The sequence below is a fragment of the Gymnoscopelus braueri genome (assembly GCF_963280865.1).
Source record: "Gymnoscopelus braueri genome assembly, chromosome: 3".
Classification (NCBI taxonomy): Eukaryota; Metazoa; Chordata; class Actinopteri; order Myctophiformes; family Myctophidae; genus Gymnoscopelus; species Gymnoscopelus braueri.
Genome location: NC_137612.1, coordinates 59,422,702 through 59,441,614, shown reverse-complemented (window position 1 = coordinate 59,441,614; position 18,913 = coordinate 59,422,702). Strand labels below are relative to the sequence as shown.

The window sequence follows — 18,913 nt, the reverse complement described above, 5'->3', positions numbered from 1 at the left end:
CTTGTAGATCTGCTATTTGTGATGCTTTTGTGTGACGCTGTTGTGTGATCAAGTAGGGCTTTAATTTATGAAAAAACACAAAAATGTAGAGTATGGAGACAGCAACAATATGATATAACACAAACATATAATTTTATATGTATACTATATATAATAAAGAACCATATCAGATCATTTTGCACATATTTTATTATTCTATTAGTTTAGACCCACTCAATGCACATTACTCAACTCATGATGTGACTAATACTACGACTACTGATAATAATAATGATAATAATAATAATAATAATAATAATAATAATAATAATAATAATAATAATAATAATAATAATGACAACCACATTGTCATGTTTTGTTTTGTGGGTGCATTACATTCATTGAAACCCCATATCAATTGATTACCAAATCAATGAGTATGTGCAAAAAGGCACAGAGATCAGAGTTAGTGTCGATGTGTCCTTGATTAAGACACTGAATCCCTATTGCTCCCGATGAGCAGGTTGGTGCCTTGCATGGTTTCCTCCGCCATCGGTGTATGAATGTGTGTGTGTGAATGGGTGAATGTAATGCACAATCTATGTAAAAGCGCTTTGGATAAAAAAAACGAGCCAGCGTCCATGATGTGGAACAAGAAAAAGGCATGGCTATTAGGTGCTGCACCAATCACAGCAGTTTGTACTATGGTAAGTGCTAGCCATGGTTCACATGACGCTCGTCTGCCACAAGCGTCATGGAACCGAGAGTTCCTGGTTTCCGATTTACATTAAATGAGTTACATTGACAACTCTCACATGTACATAAACGTTCAGATTTCAATATAAAGTGATTACCCACGAGCCACGGATGTTACAAGTGGATCCGACCCGCGATAAGTACCCGTATATCCAGGCATGCAATGCTCATTTGGTATGTTCTTGCACCCTATTTCAATGACGTGACGCGCACGACACGCGCAATTGATATGCATCTAGGCTTATTTCTATGTTAATTCGCTAGGTGTGAGTCGGGAGCCTTTGAAAACTTTGTTGAGGTGCGAATTTAAAGTAGGTTTTAAATCTATGCGTGTGCCTGCGTGTGCTTCTGGTCAAATACGTTCCGGCACGGCGTGCAAGGCCGTCCAGTGAGCATTGCACCCCTTATCCCATATTGTTCAATAAAAAGCATTTTAATCCGATCGCCGGCCATTTTCTCCAAATCTTCTCCGTTGCTTTCAACTATGTGACACTAATGGTTGGGAGGTGTATTGCACTCTGATACATTACCAAAAAAAGCCGGGGGATTAAAATACTTTTTATTGAACAATACGGGAGATACGGGTACTTATCGCGGTACGGATCGCCTTGTAACATCCGTGGCACTTGGGTAAGCACTTTATATTTGAAACCTGAACGTTTATGTACATGTGAAAGTTGGCAATGTCAAAAAATCGAAAACCAGGAACTCTGGGCTCCATAACTGTCATGGTATGACAGTCATGTTTCAGGGCTATGGTAAGTGCATGCTTTGGACCAATCAGAGCATCCCGGTTTGTTGTAAATAAATGCGTTGGATGATATTGCGACAGTCGTTGAAAACGCGCCGGATGTTCTCGGTGTCCACAGCGCAGGTGAAGTGAGGATAACAATGATGTTTGCTGTATCCGCTGGCAGTACTGATCCTCTGGAAAATACACATGAAAATACTCATTAACAATGATGTTTACTGCATGTACTGCAGTAGTTCTCAAACTTTTTCGTGCCAAGGACCTCCAAATTGATTTATACTATATATATATAGATGCGGACCCCACATCTGAAAATATTTTGTGCCAGGGACCCCCAGAAGAGAAGATTTGAGTCAAAAAAATCATCAAGATATTCAACATTTTCAATATTTCTTTCAAATATTTCAAAAAATGGCTCCACACGTCCTAGACTCTACTGCCTTCTCTAAAACACCCTGGACAACACTCCACACGTCCTAGACTCTTCTCCCTTCCCTAAAACACCCTGGACAACGCTCCACACGTCCTAGACTCTTCTCCCTTCCCTAAAACACCCGTGACAACACTCCACATGTCCTAGACTCTTCTTGATCCTGGCTCTTTAACAGTGGAATAAACTCCCCATTGCAGTCAGAACTGCAGACTCACTCCCAACTTTCTGCTGTGGTCACCTCTTCAGACTCCACCTCACTCCCTAGCGCTCAGACTCAATCTTACTCCTTAGCACTGTGAATGTGATTTAGATGTTTAGATGTTGTTTAAATAGAGCCTATAGGTTCATTGTTTACCTGGTGTCCAATATTTTCAAATGTACAGAATGTTATTTAGGTAGCATGTTGTTTAGACTAATGCTAGTTTCATTGTGTACCTGGTGTCCTATAGTTTCTTTGAGGCACTACATTGCTTTCTCCGAACCCGCCCTTGTGTGACTAATTACCTATTTGTTTATTGACTAGAGTTCATGTTTACTCAGCTTATTCTGATCTCACACATTGCGCTTTGGATAAAAAAAACGAGCCAGCGTCCATGATGTGGAACAAGAAAAAGGCATGGCTATTAGGTGCTGCACCAATCACAGCAGTTTGTACTGTGGTAAGTGCTAGCCATGGTTCACATGACGCTCGTCTGCCACAAGCGTCATGGAACCGAGAGTTCCTGGTTTCCGATTTACATTAAATGAGTTACATTGACAACTCTCACATGTACATAAACGAGCCTTTCTGGCTGTAGAAAGTAACACCACAGTAAAGAACCTGGGGGTGATTATCGATTCTGAATTGAATACACACATTAATCATGTCACCAAGATTGCTTTCTTTCATCTTAGAAATATTGCGCGAATTAGAGACTATCTGTCGTTAGACGATGCAAAAACGCTGATCCACGCTTTTGTTTTCTCTCGGCTTGATTACTGCAACGCACTCTACTCTGGCCTGCCAAAGAAAACAACTGACAGATTACAACTTGTTCAAAATGCGGCAGCCAGAATTTTAACTAAAACCAGGATGAGAGAACATATCACTCCAGTTCTAGCTTCACTACACTGGCTCCCGGTTGTTTTTAGGATTGATTTTAAAATTATTTTATTAGTTTATAAAGCTCTAAATGGTCTGGCACCCTCCTACCTCTCTGACTGCCTAGAGAGATATGTTCCAAACCGGGCCCTCAGGTCTTCAAGTGCTGACCTGCTCGAGGTGCCTACAATGACATATAAAAAATACGGTGAAGCAGCATTCTGCTTTAACGGACCGACAGTGTGGAATAAACTCCCATTACACTTAAGACAGGCAGCCTCTGTCGATAGCTTTAAAGCACAGCTCAAGACCTATTACTTCACTCTTGCTTTTAGCTGATTCTTTGGTTGATTTTTAATTCCTCACTGTATTCCCTATTTTAATGTTGTTCTATGCCTTTGCTTTTGCCTTTGCTTTTATTTTATTTTATTTTATTTTTGTTTGCTTTATTGTTAAATTGGTTCTAACTGTAATTGTATTCTTGCTATGTAAAGCACTTTGAGCTGCATTTCATGTCATGAAAGGTGCTATACAAATAAAGTTTATTATTATTATTATTATTATAAATGCTTATATAGTAAATAGTGAATAACAGCCTCTGTTAAACAGAGTAAATTATAATGTACCTTTGTTCAGATTGATCCCCTTTTTTTTTTACACCTGTAGACTGTGGACCTGTAGACTGTGATGTAATAAAGTTGATTCTAATTCTGTTAATACTGTGTGTGCGTGCGTGCGTGCGTGCGTGCGTGCGTGCGTGCGTGTGTGGTCTCACCAGAAACTGATCCCTGATGAAGAACTTGGCCCTCGTTACGCTGGGAACTTCATCTGCATCTGGTACCGCTGTGTACACACAAAAATACACACAGTACATACATATTATTAGTACATACACATACACAATGTGCACAATACGTATGTGTACACACACAAAAAAATACACACAGTATGCAAGCTATACGATGAGAGAGTGCAGACTATCCAACACCAGCTCTGGACTCCTGAATTGTTGCCCTCCACACCCTTCTGTCTAGCATCAGGGTCTTGAGCTCTGAAGTGTTGCTAGATCCACTGTTATGCTTCAGTGTGACATAAGTGGTGCACCACTGGCTCCACTGTTACACCGCAGTGTGTCTACGTACGTGGTGCACCTCCCACTGGCTCCGCTGTTACACCGAAGTGTGTCTACGTAGGTGGTGCACCTCCTATTGGCTCCACTGTTACACCATAGTGTGTCTACATAGGTGGTGCACCCCCCCCCCCCCCCCCCCCGGCTCATCAGAGACACACCCACCAAGTTTGAGAGCCCGCGACAGACAGACAGACAGACAGACAGACTGGCAGACAGGCAGACAGGCAGACAGGCAGACAGACAGACAGACAGACAGACAGACAGACAGACAGACAGACAGACAGACAGACAGACAGACAGACAGACAGACAGACAGACAGACAGACAGACATATCTGCCTGGTACTGTGTACTGTGTATTTACTCCAGTATATTTACCATCTTCTGCTACTATGTACTGCGTGTACTCTGGGAAGTAATCCTCCAGCTTGGATTTCCCTGCTAAAATCTTGTCTGCCAAAACATCCTGTTTGTTCAGGAACAGAATCACTGAGATGGTCTTCAGGAAACTGCAACAGACCACCGACACACACACACACGCACACACACACACACAGACACACAATATCACTTACGCTACCTTTCATTAATACATTTTTATGAGTTTAATGGTTAATTAATTAGTTTAATTTAACTAACGATGAGTTTACCGGTTAGTCCAAATGGATTTGAAGAGATCCAGAGATTCTCGAATGCGATTGGTTGAGTTGTCCTCTCTAATCACCATGTTGTAGCTGCTGCTAGCCGCTACGAAGATGATAGCTGTAACATCTGAAACATTGTTATTATTATTATTAGTATTATTATAGCTGTTCAATCTCATTCTCGAGACACTGTTTAAAACATGGTTCAGTAATTTCTCACCATTGAAGCATTGAATCCATTTCCTTCTCTCACCTCTTTGACCTCCTACATCAAACATACTGACAGACAGAAAGACATGACAGAAAGACAGACAGACAGACAGACAGACAGACAGACAGACAGACAGACAGACAGACAGACAGACAGACAGACAGACAGACAGACAGACAGACAGAGTTAGAATGAAGTACAACACAAGCAGGTGTGTAGACTCAATCATCCAATCCACCGAAGGCGCTGTTCAAAGCAGATCCAATAGATCCCTTATCAGACAACGCCAGTAGGCCTATGTATAGATTATTGTCTCCGCCAGGCAGGCCGAAGTATGTTTTGCACCCTGTCCGCCCGTGTGTGTGTCCGTGTGTGTGTCCGTCCGTCTGTGATCAGCTAATCTCCGGCACCGTTTGCTTGATCGCAGCGAAACTGTCCACACACACTCCCTGCCAATTCAGAAATTCTGCCCAAAGTTTTTCACATGGGCCTGTTATAGCGCCACCAGGAGGCCGCTTTTTGCAAAACACATTTTTTGATGGTACTCCTACAAATTTTATCCAAACGTCACGCAAATCGATACACAGTATCTCTATAGTCATTAAACGAAACGGGTCCTTCAGACTTTTCATATTCCATCCTGGTTGGCTATGAATAGCTTCCAAAGTTTGCACGAGAGCTCTGTTTTGCACACAACGCCTCAAATAATGAGGATTTCCGTGAAATTTTGCACGGACATTCTCACTAGGCCGATGAAGAAATGCCACTTGAAAAATATAAAATCAGCCTTATGGTGGCGCTATAACAGGCCGATTCGTGTCTTTACTTATAACTGCAACAATCTGTGTAAAACTGTGTATGCGCACTCCCTAGAGGCCAAGGAAGAACCTTTGACCTGCATTTTTCACGTCTGCCTTTTATAGCGCCACCAGGAGGCCGACTTATTGAAAACACATTTTGGGATATTACTCCTTCAGATTTACGAACATTGCTGGCCCACACTAACCTACCTGACCTGGCGGAGACCTGTGCTGAGAGGAGCACTTTTTCTAGTTATCATTGATTTACAGTCAGTTGCCCTCATTTATCAACGCAGCTTATAAACCGGCTTATATTTTTCCATATATTCGGCCGTACACCAACGTCGAAGTCACATTTATCAACGAATCCTACACAGCTGATCCGAACCTACATTTGGTCCCAGGCTTGATAAATGTCACGGCTGGAACCTAGCGTCATTTAAATAACACGCCCTTAAATATTCTCAAGACGCCCCGATTTTACGACATGAAGAAGGACCAGAATACGACCAAAGACATCAAAAGCCAATGAGAAAGAGTTTCCCCCGCCTGCCTCGCCTCACACGCACACGCACACGCCCCCCTGTCTCTCTCTCTCTCTCTCTCTCTCTCTCTCACACACACACACACACACACACACACACACACACACACACGCCCGCCCAGCTGTGTTTTTCATGTATTGTAATCCCTACCGTAGCGGTACAATCTTTGTCACGTAGGCTTGTAGCCTACATGAATGACATATTATGATACCAATCACATCGCCATGAATGGAATACGTTTGTATATTTATTTATTTAACCCATACCGAGCAGTGCACAAGCAGTCATGTAGGATATTCCCCGTGAGACGGCAGTTTCGGTCCGTCCCGTTAATAAGAGATTGGAGCGTCGGGTTTATATCCTTAACCCAGCCAGGTTGTAGATTTCAAAACAGACATAACTCCATAACATAGGACAAGCTACTGTAAGTTTGTACACCTCACTGTCCATGAAAAGATCGTCGGCAGTCCCGACCGCGGGACTCCCGAGTCCCGACGCAAAAGCGCTCGTATATTTTGAAAATAGCAGATCTACAAGCTCACAACGCGTCGCGATGCGACTTTGAGCTTGCAGATCTGCTATTTAAATAGCCAATGCAACTGAATGACTGTTAAAGCAGTTTGTTTAAATGACTTTATAAAATGTTATATTTTCACAGGGATTAATTATTAGTGTGTAGATATACATTTAGGAGTGGATTATGTGTCCAGATGCCTGTCAGACAGTCAGACAATGCTGCTCCGCAGGTCTAGAATGGAATAAACGGGCGCAGCCAACGTCAACAACTGGTCTCGACCAGACGTGAGATCTCAGCGTATGGTAGGATGAAGCCCACGTCAGGATATATTGATAAATGCCAAAAGGTTGCGGTGATCTCGCCCTACGCCCATTATTTGGGCTGCACCGCGTTGATAAATGAGGGCCAGTATGTATAGATTCTTGTATTAGGGATGGGCATTTGTACCTTTTTTGTAAACGTTGACGTCATATCAATGAATAAAGTTGCTATGTGTGGGCAGTTCAAATATGCCCTAAAACATACATTTTAGCATACATGTATTGTGACTCGTTGTGATCTTGTACATCGGTGTATATCCTCCCTGTCAGGTGGAAACCCTCATATGTCCAAAACTGTTACTTTTCAGAAACGTGTCGCACTGCATCGCGCCAAGACAACAGCTTTGGGGATCTGTTGGGAATTATGATTATGTTTGTCTCAATGTTTGTAAACAAATCATTGGTCTATTTTGGTCCAGGAGGTGAAACTTACTGGAAGATGACGTTATCGACCTGAAAACGAGTCGCAAAGATCCCCGAAGTCAAAACTCTGCAACGCAGCAAGTCCTGTAGAGAAAAATATTATTATTATTATTATTATTATTATTATTATTATTATTATTATTATTACCCTTATTATTATTATAGTGTCATACAGGGCAGATATGAACTATAACTATAACTAGTACAACTATTCATAACATGTGCAATAGATCCCTATTGTTGATTATTATCGAGAAAACAGTATGGATCACACACACACACACACACACACACACACACACACACACACACACACACACACACACACACACACACACACACACACACACACACACACACACACACAACACACACACACACACACACACACACACACACACACACACACAAACACACACACACACACACACACACACACACACACACACACACACACACACACACACACACACACACACACACACACAAACACACACTTCTCAGTCTTTGAGTTAATATCATAATACTAAATGAACAAGATGAGATCGAAGAGCTAGTTCATTACCTGGTCAGTGGGGGAGTAGTCACTCCTCCGTACCGGATCCAACCTGTCTAGGAAACTGAAGCGCACAAGTATGCGCACGCACGCATGCGCGCGCACACACACACACACACACACACACACACACACACACACACACACACACACACACACACACACACACACACACACACAGAGAGAGAGAGAGAGAGATAGAATCCTTTCATTGGTTATTTCATGTAACCATGTTTGTGTTTGTGTGTATATTTCACCCTGTTCTGTTAAAGACCCCAACCTATACTATCGGAATCTAATCTAATCTATAACATTGTTGCTATCAGGCACAGAAACCTCCATATTTTAACAGATTTTTACAGCTATAGCAGTGATTCTCAACCATTTTAATTTGAAGAACCCCCCAGTTTGATGTGCATTAGGATACGGACCCCCATTTGACACCATTTTGATCTCTACACTGTAGTATCATCAGTGTTAATTTGACTCTGAGAGCGTACACATGGAACCAAATGGACCCGTTCCATGTGTACGCTCTCAGAGTTACAGACCTATATGCGTCCCATTGGTTCCCAACTATCAACAAGTAAGACGCGCGAACGCTGGAAGCGAACGCAGCTTGACTGTACTGTAGCTGCTATATTTCAGGCACACTGTAGTAGTGCACTCTGGCGCACTCTGGCGGCTGCACACAGGCAGTGCAGCTGCTATATTTCAGCACGGAGTTTCGAGTCACATGGGGGCGCGAGCCAATGAGAGCGTGAGTGAAATGGGGGCGCGGCTGCACACAGGCAGTGCACCACAGAGACACACACGGACATAGTCAGGGCTGTTAACAAAAAAATGTGGACACGGCTGACAAAAGCGCCAATTTTTTTCTACATGCTCTCCATCACCATAAGTTTCATTTTGGAAGGGGAGCCACGTCATCAAGATGGCAGAAGGCGGCCATCTTGGATTTCAAAGATGTCCACCATGTCATATCTATAAGTGCCAATATCTCGGCTTCAAAGCCACTTAGAAGGTCAATCTTGGTGTCAAAATATACATTATCTGGGTCAAGGAATGCAATAAAGCTATTGAGAATACCACTAGATGTTTATTTGTGCCAAGATCAAATAAATATGGTCATTCTAGCAACATATTTACATAATTTTCAACTCGGTTAGCAGTCAGACACATAGAAAATGAAGCATGAAGTGGATTGACATTCAAATTATCTGTCACATTGACAACTGCAAAGATCTGTGCAATTCCAGTGTGCCTTCTTGCATGAGCACCTTGCACCACAACCACGTTTACAACCGCACTTGACCAGTTCATTGCAGGCTTTTGACGCCATCGGTAGATTGCTCCACACAGGAAGCCAGACCTGGTTGTTGTCATCCAATGTCCATCCCCATCCTTCTGGACTGGGTGTCGGCTGCTGGGCCAGTTCAGACGTGGCCCAGATCCCAGACTGGTAGGCAACTTGCTTCACGTGTTGCAACAGTGAATCTTGCGTTGGTGGAATGTGTTCCATCGTTTTGTTCTTCTGGCAGAACAACTCTCGCCGTGCTTCATTGACAGATTTCACTTGTCTTATCATGCATGATGACTGTGAAACGCTCAAGAAGCTGAAAGTGTTGGGCACTGAAGTGTATGGATTTTCTGCCATGTAGTTGAAGGCCTGGGTGACCTCAGGGTAGGACTTCCACGCCACCCATGCTGACTTCTTCCCTTTCCCGCAGAATGCTAATGTTGTGTCACAGCCTATGTAACAGTGGAAGATGGGAAGTGCTGTGGACTTGTCTTTGGCCCTCTGGCCAGGCAGTTAATGCAATCTTCCCCAAGAAAAAAGTGAAGAGCTTTTGATTTATTTCCCAGCCGTAGTTTCCCTCTGTCAGACAGAGAGGGAGGGCATGGATGGTTTTCATGATTAAAGAAGGTGCTCATGCCCCCCTCTCTGTGTTGCATGGCTATATATAATCCGGAGAAGAGTGCCACCACATCATCCTTCAACATTGAGATCTGCCCTGTCTGCTTGGTCTTGGGTGTTGGGCATCTGAAGATAGTGAGTGAGTTCTATTTGATGGGCTCATGAATGGAGTGATGCGGTCCCTGATCACTGTCTTAAGGTACTTGTTGTACAGATCTCTGCCCACTGATTCCACAGTGCAGACTTTGTTAACTACTGACTCGTCAATCACATTTCATGCTTGTGGGTATCATCTCGGAACAGATTGCCCATCCAACTGATGGTGTGTACCAACACTAGTGCTTATTCTTTGAATGTCTTTTGTGTAAACATTACTTCTTCATGGTGTTGTTGTTTATAACCTTTTGCTATACTCCTGCTCAAACTGTATTAGGAGTTGTGCTTGTTTGGGCCCTTCGATCATCCACTTGCTGAGGGATTCTTGGTGAGCTCCACTGCACCTCCAGAACCCTTCAGATAACTATTCTGCTGCAGCCTTTCTTATCACAGTTTCCATGTATGCTACTCTGTCAAAGTTCTGCAGTAGTTACATGCAGACTGCTGGAGCAAACCAAGTGAAGGCAACAATTGAAGGCGGTTCAACACTTGCTTCCTTTCTTTTGAAAATAAATAGGAAATAACAAAGAGTCAGATATGTCAAGCTAATTACAAATCATACCAATATGTTGTGCATAATCTAGCCGAGGCATACAAAGTTGTGTAGATATATTGCCAGAATGAACCAAATGTTCACATCTTGGCAGATATAGTCACTTGTTGATATTCTCAATAGCTTTAATGAATTCCTTGACCCCAAAAACATATCTTTTGACACCCAGATTGACTTTCTAAGTGGCTTGGAAGCTGAGATGGCCAAGATGGCCACCTTCTGCCATCTTGATGACGTGGCTCCCCTTCCAAAATGAAACTTATGGTGATGGAGAACAAAAATGGCGCTTTTGTCAGCCGTGTCCACATTTTTCAAAAATCTGGTCTTAAAGGAGGAGTTCACCCAAAAAATGACATATTTTATATCAATTGCACACCTCATGAAGCCTTGAATTCATGGATTTATTTTTGTTTTTGTGGCATTCCTAAGCCAATAATTTGATGACCGGGTGTGTATCCGGTAGGAGACACAAATAATCTACTTTGTGTCTCCTACCGGATACATTAGCCGGTAGGAGACGGGAATCAAATTATTGGCTTAGGAATGCCACAAAAACAAAAATAAATCCATGGATTCAAGGCTTCATGGGGTGTGCAATTGATAGAAAATAAGTCATTTTTTGGGTGAACTACTCCTTTAAGCAACCGGACTAACAGAGACACAAGCCGAGCAGGGTTTGATAGTAAGCTGCACTTGGGCGGAGGCTTCCGCGTTTGCAATCATTAGGCTGGGGACTCCCTGGGAGTCCCCGGACCCCACCCTGAGAACCACTGCTCTAGAAATTTTAATATTGCGTAAGGGGCTGTGCATAGGTGCTGAACAACGCTTTTTAGTTGTTGTAAAATCACTGTAATCTCATCACGATGAGAACGTGCATGTTTCAATATTGTCAAGTATATGAATATCTATCATTATATGGGACTGCTAAGATATTGATAACAAAGCATAATACTTCAGATTGTGGAAGGACTGTGCGTGCTTGCGTGCGTGCGTGCGTGCGTGTGTTCTTACTATTTTGCACAGTCTATGAGTTGATACTCGTTGCTGCGTTCGTAACAAGACTTGACTCCTTCATCCTCCCACAGACACTGAGCATGCTCAAAGAACTCCTGAGACACACATACACGCACGCACGCACGCACACACGCACGCACGCACGCACGCATGCACGCACGCACACACATACACACACACACACACACACACCGAACCCAGAACCACAGTGAATTAATTAGCCAACAGTGCCATCACCTGGGCAACTATTGTTAATGCATTTGTGAAGGACAGTGATAACTAACTGTACGGTAAAACCTTGTGTTATTTCCTCCGTTTGTTACTTTTCTGTATCCATTTGGTTCCATTTGTACACTTTTAATGTTAAGTAGTTCTATAGCCTACTGTGATTGTAATCATTGCTGTAGATCAGGGGTCTCCAATGTTTTTTCAGGCCAAGGACCCCTTAGCTGAGAGAGAGAGATGAAGCAGGGACCCCCACTACATATCTTATCCTATATTAAAACTGGCTAATGGGAGGGTGGGCTGGCTGGCTGCCGGGCGGACCTCCGACATCACTCTGACTGATAACAATAATAATACTAGAAAGAACTGTTCCTGAAGAAACAGTGTGGGATCGCTAAGAATGTTGCTGGTATTGAGTATTGATAGTGTTAGTAGTGTTATAGTAGGGTCATAATACAATGACATTAGTATTATGATGTCACTAGAATGGCATTACCATTCATTAGAATGGCATTATGCATTATGACGTCACTAAATGGCACTTCTCCATTGAAATGACCCAAGAAACGTGGGGAATAATAATAATAACTAGAAAATGTGCTCCTCGGAGCACAGGTCTCCGCCAGGCGAGTACTGTTCCTGATTAATCCTGTCTTACCTATTTATATTACATATTGTGATGTCACGTGAAGCTTGACCAATGTTAGCTTGGCTGAGACGGACACACACACACACGGACGGACAGATGGTAAAACATACTCTCCACCATGCCTTCGGCCTGGCGGAGACAATAATAATAATAAATATAGCTGCAAGCAGCGATAAGCGGGGCCAGGGAATAGAGAGAGAGAGAGAGAGAGAGAGAGAGAGAGGGAGAGGGAGAGGGAGGGAGAGAGAGAAAGAGAGAGAGAGAGAGAAACGGAATAGATTGAAGAGAAAGAGAGAGAGAGAGAGAAACGGAATAGATTGAAGAGAAAGAGAGAGAGAGAGAGAGAGAGAATCGGAATAGATTGAAGAGAGAGAGAGAGAGAAACGGAATAGATTGAAGAGAAAGAGAGAGAGAGAGAAACGGAATAGATTGAAGAGAAAGAGAGAGAGAGAGAGAAACTGAATAGATTGAAGAGAAAGAGAGAGAGAGACTTGGAAAAGGAATAGATTGAAGAGAGAGAGAGAGACATGGAAACGGAATAGATTGAAGAGAGAGAGAGCGAGAGAGACATGGAAACGGAATAGATTGAAGAGAGAGAGAGAGACATGGAAACATAATAGACTGAAGAGAGAGAGAGATGGAAGCAGAACGGATTGAATGGACATCTCAACCTATTGCCATTAACAGGAATCGAACCCTCAACCTTTGGATTAACAGGCTGCAACACTACCTATAGTGCTATAGCTTTGTACAGATTGAGGTTGTCTGTTGAAGATAAAAGTGAACCAGTGAAAGCAGCCGACCTACAAGCTCAGAAACACGTTGCTATCTGAAAAGTTGTGAGATTGTAGATCGGAGAGAGACATGGAAACGGAATAGATAAGGATAATTCCTTTAACAGGTCTGTTCATGAAAGTCCTTGCGGTCTTGTTTCCAATGAGGGCCTGTGAGCAATTAGGGGTTAAGAGTCTTGCTCAGGGACAAATTTCATTTGCTGGCCTGGCCTGGAATCGTACCTGGGGCAACTAGGGCCTCTGGCTCCCTAGGCTGGCTCACTAACCACTCAGCTATGGCCGCCACTCAAAAGAGAGAGAGAGAGAGAGACATGGAAACGGAATAGATTGAAGAGGGAGGCATGGAAACGGAATAGATTGAAGAGAGAGAGAGAGAGAGAGAGAGAGAGAGAGAGAGAGAGAGAGAGAGAGACATGGAAACAGAATAGATTGAAGAGAGAGAGAGAGACATGGAAACATAATAGATTGAAGAGAGAGAGAGAGATGGAAGCAGAATGGATTGATTGGACATCTCAACCTATTGCCATTAACAGGAATCGAACCCTCAACCTTCGGATTGACAGGCTGCAACACTACCTATAGTGCTATAGCTTTGTCCAGGCTAAGGTTGTCTGTTGAAGATAAAAGTGAACCAGTGAAAGCAGTCGATCTACAAGCTCAGAAACACGTTGCATCAAGTCAGGCTTGAACTGGCAACCTTGAGGTTTTAAGGCACACACTTAAGCGAGAAGCCATTGGAACAACAGACCTGACCTGGTGAATGAGAGAGAGAGAGAGAGAGAGAGAGAGAGAGAGAGAGAGAGAGAGAGAGAGAGAGAGAGAGAGAGAGAGAGAGAGAGAGAGAGAGAGAGAGATGGAAACGGAATAGATTGAAGAGAGAGAGAGAGCGAGAGAGACATGGAAACGGAATAGATTGAAGAGAGAGAGAGAGAGAGACACGGAAACATAATAGATTGAAGAGAGAGAGAGATGGAAGCAGAATGGATTGATTGGACATCTCAACCTATTGCCATTAACAGGAATCGAACCATCAACCTTCGAATTGACAGGCTGCAACACTACCTATATTGCTATAGCTTTGTCCAGGCTGAGGTTGTCTGTTGAAGATAAAAGTGAACCTGTGAAAGCAGCCGATCTACAAGCTCAGAAAGAACATTGCTATCTGAAAGGTTTTGAGATTGTAGATCGGCTATTTTCAGAATGAAGTATGTCATACATACTTCATACCCTCTCAAATAAGCATTTCAGGTTATCTTTATCAATTGCATATGTATTAATTGACACAATTACTGGTAGTGTCTGTTGATATTTATAAGTATTTCCGTCCATTATGAACCAAGCCTCTGTGTCCCGAACTACTCTAGATCACTGGTTCACAAACCATTTACCAATAAAGGCATTTTTGTGTCTACTCGGAACGAAAACTAGTGAAAGCGATCTACAAGCTCACAAAACGTTGCTATCTGAAAAGTTGTGAGATTGTAGATCGGCTATTTTCACAATGAAGTTTGTCATACATTGCAAAAACATACTCTCTCCAAGAAGCATTTCATGTTACCTTTAACAGTTGCACATGCATTAATTGAGAGAGAGAGACATGGAAACATAATAGATTGAAGAGAGAGAGAGATGGAAGCAGAATGGATTGATTGGACATCTCAACCTATTGCCATTAACAGGAATCGAACCCTCAACCTTCGGATTGACAGGCTGCAACACTACCTATAGTGCTATAGCTTTGACCAGGCTGAGGTTGTCTGTTGAAGATAAAACTGAACCAGTGAAAGCAGCCGATCTACAAGCTCAGAAACACGTTGCTATCTGAAAAGTTTTGAGATTGTAGATCGGCTATTTTCAGAATGAAGTATGTCATACATTGCAAAAACATACCCTCTCAAATAAGTATTTCAGGTTATGTTTAACAATTGCACATGTATTAATTGACACAATCATGTTGTGTGCAATGCAACTTTAATGAAGTCTGCATCAAGTGAGGCTTGAACTGGCAACCTTCAGGTTGTGAGGCACACGTTTAAGGGAGAAGCCATTGGACCAACAGACAAGAACTTGTGAAAAAGGAGATCACACAGATGATACAGTTTCACGCAAATAGCTGAAAAATCCTGGGTTTAAGTGTTTTTCAAACTGCTCAAATTTGCGGACAATCTAAGGGCGGAGCTTACTGGTCAACGTGATACATGTGTTCCTCATGAGTCAAGGCACATGTGTAAGCAGGTTTAATGGCTGTCGGCCAAACGAGGCATGACTTTTGCCTGTTTAAAGTTTGCACAAAAATCGCTATAGCGCCCCCCTTTGACCAATTGGAGTAAGATTGGTTTCAGTAATATTTGGAATGACCCTCAACATTAACGCAAAGTTTCAAAGAAATGTGAGTCTGCATGTATGTGTTAGGGGCAGATGAATAATTGTCATAAAACTGCAATATTCATTGGCTCATTAAAGCTTCATTTTTTCACTTATGGAAAAATCTTGCTGCTTGTTTGTCGGCATAGGTCCAAAGTTCATGTGTAAAACGTTTCGTGCAGATTACTCAAAAATCCCAGGAGGAGATAGGTTTTAACTGTTTTTCATATAATTCAAAATGGTGGGAGATCTAAAGGTCAGAGGTCAAAAGTCAGAGGGTTAAAGTTGTTCATCATGAGTAGACGCATGTGTGTATTGAAGTTTTATGGCTGTAGGTCAAACAGGGCATGAGTTGTACCTGTTCAAAGTTGGCATTTTCAATTGAGTGCTATAGCGCCACCTTTTGACGAAAGATTGTGAGATTTATTTCTTGATAGTTTTTCATGACCATCTACCATATGGCCGAGTTTCGTAAAAAGCGACAGCACGGTTCAGCCAGAACTGCGAAAAGTGGCAGAAACAGAATACGTACAATAATAAGACAGGTCCAGAGCTGAGCTCTGGCCCCGTAACAAGACCAGGAGACCTGGTTCTGCCAGACCCAGACTTCACATGACGTGTCAGCCTGTGTCTATGCCCATGTATGGACGAAAGGGGGACAGACTTTTATGGCTGGGGCCTAAGGACAAAGTGACCAAAACCTGCTAAAGCTATCCCACAATAAGAGTGCAGCTACACCCAAATATGAAGTCTGTTGTCTAACCTCAATGTGTCGTCATGGCATCAGCCACAAACAAATCAGTCAGCTCCGTATATGGGCACAAAAGAGGGCATGCCCATATATGGGCATGTACTGATGGCAGCAGTGATCTCCATGGGCATAAAAGGACTGACAAATACAGAGATCCGGTTGTCCGCTATGTCCAGTCGTTGTACCTTGATAGAGCCTGGGGTGGTACCCCTCTGGCGCCAATGTGGTACCACTTATTTTTGTGGTACCACTAGATGGCGGCAGAGAGCAACTAATGCCCAGACACAGGCATCTTGTGTCCATTTGAGACGCGACCAGCCCCTCCGTCGCGGTCCAAAACTATACTTTATCGACCAAAAAAAGTCCATATACAGTATGGTCATGTGCATATATGGGACCGACCGACTTCAAACTCGACGCACGCAGCTCAAGGACGCGAGGGAGTGCTGTGCCCGTCGTCGAGTAGTGTGGATACTGGATATCCAGTTGCCCAGAACTGCCGATCCAACAAATATGCCCATAAGAGACTATTACTGCATCAAAAGTAATCAACAAACTATATTTTTTAAAAAAAGCCAAAATGTCAAATATTACCTAAGACAGAGGCAAAAGCTCATCTGATAATTTCATATTTTTTTGAGTGGTGCCAACGACTCCTACATTTGACCGTGAGTCCATCCGTCCGTCCGTCCGTCCGTCCGTCCGTCCGTCCGTATGTTTGAGCGCTGCCTCAACAGCTGCAGCTGATTGCAACACAAAGCAACCAGTTACACTAATTCAACACAAACGTGCAACAAATGCGCCACTGAAATGCACACACGCTGGCTCACACACACACACAAGCCAGCACTGCACACGTGCGAGCCAGCACTGCACACGTGCGAGCCAGCACTGCACACGTGCGCTCGCACACACACACGCACGCACGCACACACACACACACACACACACACACACACACACACACACACACACACACACACACACACACACACACACACACACACACACACACACATAACATGCAGACCTGCGAGGCGCACCGTTGCTCCGATCCGCACCAAACTTGCCACCAACACTGGTCAGAGGTCTGCCATCACAATAGCCACACCAGGGACCACGTGTGGCACCCAGGGGCCCTGGGTGCTCCGCCCCCTCTGTGTTCCTATTGGCTGGGCTTTAAACAGCCATAACTCCAGTTTCCAGCATCGAAAACCTACGAAACTTCCTAGGTGCACTTACACGGTCAATAGGGACAGGCTGAAATTGCTTAAGCCCCGCCCCCTCTGTGTTCCTATTGGCAGGGTTTTAAACAGCCATAACTGTTTATTATCTATTATTTGCTTGTAGTACACTGTAATCAGGGCGTCATTGGAAAAGAGAGCTGGCTCTAGTTTGTTGTTTACTTTTGATGCAGTGATGGTCATTTTTCATTTAATTTATTTAAATTTTTTGGGGTATTAAATAGGTCTTAAAAGTCCTTAAATTGTCACATTACTGTCATCTGGGGACCCCCCAAAAATCATTTGGTCAGGACCCACAGGTTGAAAACCACTGTACTACGCAACATAGTGTCTACTGGGATTTCTGCTACCCTGTCTCTCTGTCTGTCCATCCGTCCGTCCGTCCGTACGACCACCTGCCTGTCTGTCTATCTGGGTTGTACAGTATGTCTACTTTATGTAAGACAGCAGCAGTGTCCGGGTTGAGGGTTCAATTCCCTGAGCGAGGATGTTGTTGTTTCATGTCTCTTTGTCCTCAGAGACACATACTGATTTTAATGACACCTCAGAGGACACGCACGCACGCACGCACGCACGCACGCACGCACGCACGCACGCGCACACACACACACACACACACACACACACACACACACACACACACACACACACACACACACACACACACACACACACAGATGTGTATACAGTTGGAAATAGTCCCAGGTGAGGTAATTACATCATATCATTATCGTCATTAGAACAAACACAAACACACACACATGCACGCACACATGCACATGAACACACACACCGCACCGCACACATGCACATGCACACGCACATGCACATGCACATGCACACGCGCACACACACACACACACACACACACACACACACACACACACACACACACACACACACACACACACATAGCTGTCTCCTGTCAGCTGCTGTTTGACAAGCAGAGAGAGAGAACAAATGTCGTTGGTAAAAATAACTCAAGGCAACACACCGTGAGCTGAATGTGAGAATCATTTTCTGTTGTACATTACATCTAGAACTGGTCCTAGTAAACAGTGGTGTAAAGCAACTAAGTACATTTACTCAAGTACTGTA

The 18,913-nt window shown here is 43.4% G+C and overlaps 1 protein-coding gene across 1 annotated transcript in view; it reads right to left on the bottom strand.

Annotated features, from left to right (window-relative positions):
- Window positions 1-1,515: 1,515 nt before the first annotated feature.
- The window catches only part of LOC308082058 (guanine nucleotide-binding protein G(olf) subunit alpha-like), a gene marked incomplete at both ends in the record, with an annotated part of 22,801 nt that continues 5,403 nt past the window's right edge, over window positions 1,516-18,913 (bottom strand). The window contains 8 exons of the mRNA XM_080423667.1: window positions 1,516-1,662; window positions 3,776-3,843; window positions 4,510-4,640; window positions 4,782-4,902; window positions 4,996-5,054; window positions 7,602-7,675; window positions 8,157-8,211; window positions 11,786-11,883. Of these exons, the coding sequence (XP_080279793.1) occupies window positions 1,516-1,662; window positions 3,776-3,843; window positions 4,510-4,640; window positions 4,782-4,902; window positions 4,996-5,054; window positions 7,602-7,675; window positions 8,157-8,211; window positions 11,786-11,883 (753 nt within the window). The remainder of the gene's footprint in view (window positions 1,663-3,775; window positions 3,844-4,509; window positions 4,641-4,781; window positions 4,903-4,995; window positions 5,055-7,601; window positions 7,676-8,156; window positions 8,212-11,785; window positions 11,884-18,913) is intronic.